A 3,068-nucleotide genomic window follows, 5' to 3' on the forward strand; every position below is an offset into this window, starting at 1 on the left:
AAAATTTTAGAATCAAACACTCATGCACGGCAGCCATCAACAACAATGCACTGTTACCGTATATATATGATATATATAATGTTTTGATTTTTTCCAATATCGTATTGCTGTTTTAATGTCTTGTTTGTGCATGCATAACCTTATTCTTTTATTCAAATTTGTGCTGTGTTGATAAAGGTTGCATTAGTGAGAAAAGATGTATATATGGATTTATACATGATTCATTTAAGACATGGTTATCTAAGGAAAAACCACTAGGCCCAAGTAGTATTTTAATAATTTTTAAGTAGAGATCAATATACTTTCGATGCACAAACTGTAATATATTTCAATCCCATTTGCACTTAATCTTATGAATGTGTCTAAATTTACAATTCAGCAACAAACGTCCATCCAACCTCCTCAAAACAAAACTCTGTACCAAAACATAACAACCAAACCTTTGCCACCCACTCTCACTTCTATTCTCTTCCACCCTTTCCACTCTCACATTCCTCTCTCCCCCCCTTTCCACTCTCACATTCCTCTCTCCCCCACCAACCCACCCTCCTCTCTCTTCCACCCATCTCATTTTCTCAACAATTGCTAAACTCAAGCCCACACCCACCCTTCTCCTCCTACATTGGTCATGGACTCTAAACCACATAAATCCATCATCACCTTCTCTCTGATCATCTTTCACAGCTTCCATGCCATAGACCAGAGACTCTTCTCTCTGAACACTTGCATTCACCGTCACAGTATTGCTTTCGTTGTTTTCATTTTCGCTTGAATATATCTCCTCCCACCATTGCTCAAGTGCCATTTCGTAAAGCGAAGATCTTTTCATTTGATCCTTGTGTTTCAATTCCTCCTTCACAAACACAAATGGACAGTACCATTTTCCGATGACAACTGGAGCTGAACGAGTACGAGGTAAAGGGAAATTGAAATCCGGGAGGTGCAATAGTCGAGGGGTGTTGAGGCCTTGAGCTTCTCTCAGTTGAAGATGGAATGAATTGGAGGTGTGAACTTCCCATCCTTTTCTTCTTAGGAATTTTGGAGGGAAACCATCACGAGCAATAGACTTGGCGTAGAAGGCACCGTTATTGTGATGACAGTGAATCTCAACTTGTTGGTATATGTCTCTGTGATCGAAGGGTCTTGGTTTTACATCTATAATTGCTTCACTAAAGCAACATCTACCTATGTCATCCTCACTTGAACATGCACAAACTTTCCTGCAAAATGTTGCTACAAAGTTAGTCTAAATTGCATCCTACATATATCTATTTTCCCTCATTAATTCATAAATAAAAAGCCAGTACAACAAAAGCTTTTGAATCAAATAGCAACTCAACATAATGAAAAGAACAAAAGTCATAGTACAATCTTTGGGCTATATATATATATTGGCTTATTTTGCTTTCTGTTATAGGGTTTTTTACAATGTTATCACAGAAGTTTAGTACTTAACCAGATTTCTAAGTGTAGCAAAATTTGGGGTAAATTACACTGACTTTCCATGACGTTTGGCCAAATTACAAACTGATAGCATTTTTTTTGGCAGGCCTGTTAGACCAAATTTTATAAAATGACAACTTTGCTCTACCCTTGTATAAATGCAATAATTTCACTTTCCGGCCACCGATGAACGAGTTTGGGGGAAGTCAAAGTAATAAATGCTAAACTGTCTACTGAGCGTAATTTGTCCAAACCCCAAAGAAGTCAATGTAATTTCCTGTAAAATTTGGGGGTGAAGTTAGGACTTAATAGCATTTGGACTAAACAATAATTATAGATATCCAAAAAGAAATTTTTTTTTTTTTTTTTGGTTAAACTGCAAGTTTTGTGGCAGACCAATTTGCATTGATTCCTAGCTTTTGCTTATTATTGGTTTTATAAAAATAATAGAAAGACGGCATACCCTTTGTATTTGCCTTTGGCTCTGATGACATAGTAGCGGTTGGATGAGAGTGGTTGATCAAGAACTGGGATGAACCAAACTTTTGTAACAGAAGTCTGACCTTCATGCTCTGATGAGTGAACAACCTTGAGGATCTGATCTTGAGGAAAGGGTAGTTTTGTAACTCTCTTCGTCTTCAGAACACCCCAACAAAAGGTGTCTTGTGCTTCTGATTCCTCATCCCTAACAACTAAGTAACCTGAAAATGGAGCCTCTGGTGCCTGTATTGAGAGAGCAGAAGGGCAATTCCGGTAAACTGAAAGAGGTCTTGTCATGTACATCTCTTTATGTCACATAAACAAGCACAAGCATTTAACAACCATATATAAGTTAATTATCTTATATATAATAGTATAAGTTTATATGACTGTTTGCTTATGAGTGAAGAAATAAAGGTATGTTGTCTTTAATAATTGACATAATATGACAGGCAGAGGCAATAATGCATGTTAACTTTGATCATATTTTTAGCATTATAGTAAAAAGCATTAATTAAGCCTCTGATATGATTAAAGTTAAAATATGATTGATGGTCAAGTCAGTAGATATATACAAGTTGCTTGACAAATATTTAAGAAAATAAATAATTAGAAAAATACGTCCAAAAAAAGTCTCCCAATTCTAAATCAGGCCCACAATTTGAATTCAAGCCCGGGTCATCTTGATGAGGGAGTGGAACCTGAAGCTATTGAGCAGCATCACAATTTGGAATCTTTTAAATTTTTGAAAATTCACATTTACATATAAAAACACATATATAGTCCAAATTTCTCTCCTCTTCATTGATTCCAACTCTGACTTTTCTTGCCTTTAAAAAGCAGATATGTTTTTTTATTATTATCTTCTTTCTCTCTCTTTTTGCACAAAAAGACGCCCAACTATTTGGTCCGTGGAGGTTGAACCGATTCCACTAAATTATTACTACGTATTATATAGACCCCGGACCATTGGTTCTGGACTAATTACGAAGCAATACATAAACAAATATGTTTTATTGGCAATCAATTCGTGATTAGCCCAAACCAATAGTTCTGGGACCATATAATAATTTCTTGTATTAAATATTATCTTCTTACCTGCAACAGTTTAACCTCAACTTTTTGGCAATTTTTTTCCCTTTTAT

The 3,068-nt window shown here is 35.7% G+C and overlaps 1 protein-coding gene across 1 annotated transcript; it reads right to left on the reverse strand.

The window, feature by feature from the left end:
• Positions 1-309: 309 nt before the first annotated feature.
• Positions 310-2,242, reverse strand: LOC132298750 (uncharacterized). The gene is made up of 2 exons (XM_059795120.1): positions 1,907-2,242; positions 310-1,220 (listed from the first exon to the last, which is right to left on the reverse strand). The coding sequence occupies exons 1-2, from the start codon at positions 2,224-2,226 to the stop codon at positions 329-331; spliced, it is 1,212 nt and encodes a 403-aa protein (XP_059651103.1). The 5' UTR covers positions 2,227-2,242; the 3' UTR covers positions 310-328.
• Between the last annotated feature and the right edge of the window lie 826 nt (positions 2,243-3,068).

Source organism: Cornus florida, unplaced genomic scaffold (assembly GCF_030987335.1).
Source record: "Cornus florida cultivar Cherokee Brave unplaced genomic scaffold, ASM3098733v1 CherokeeBrave_3.0.0_Hap2_Chr03, whole genome shotgun sequence".
Classification (NCBI taxonomy): domain Eukaryota; kingdom Viridiplantae; phylum Streptophyta; class Magnoliopsida; order Cornales; family Cornaceae; genus Cornus; species Cornus florida.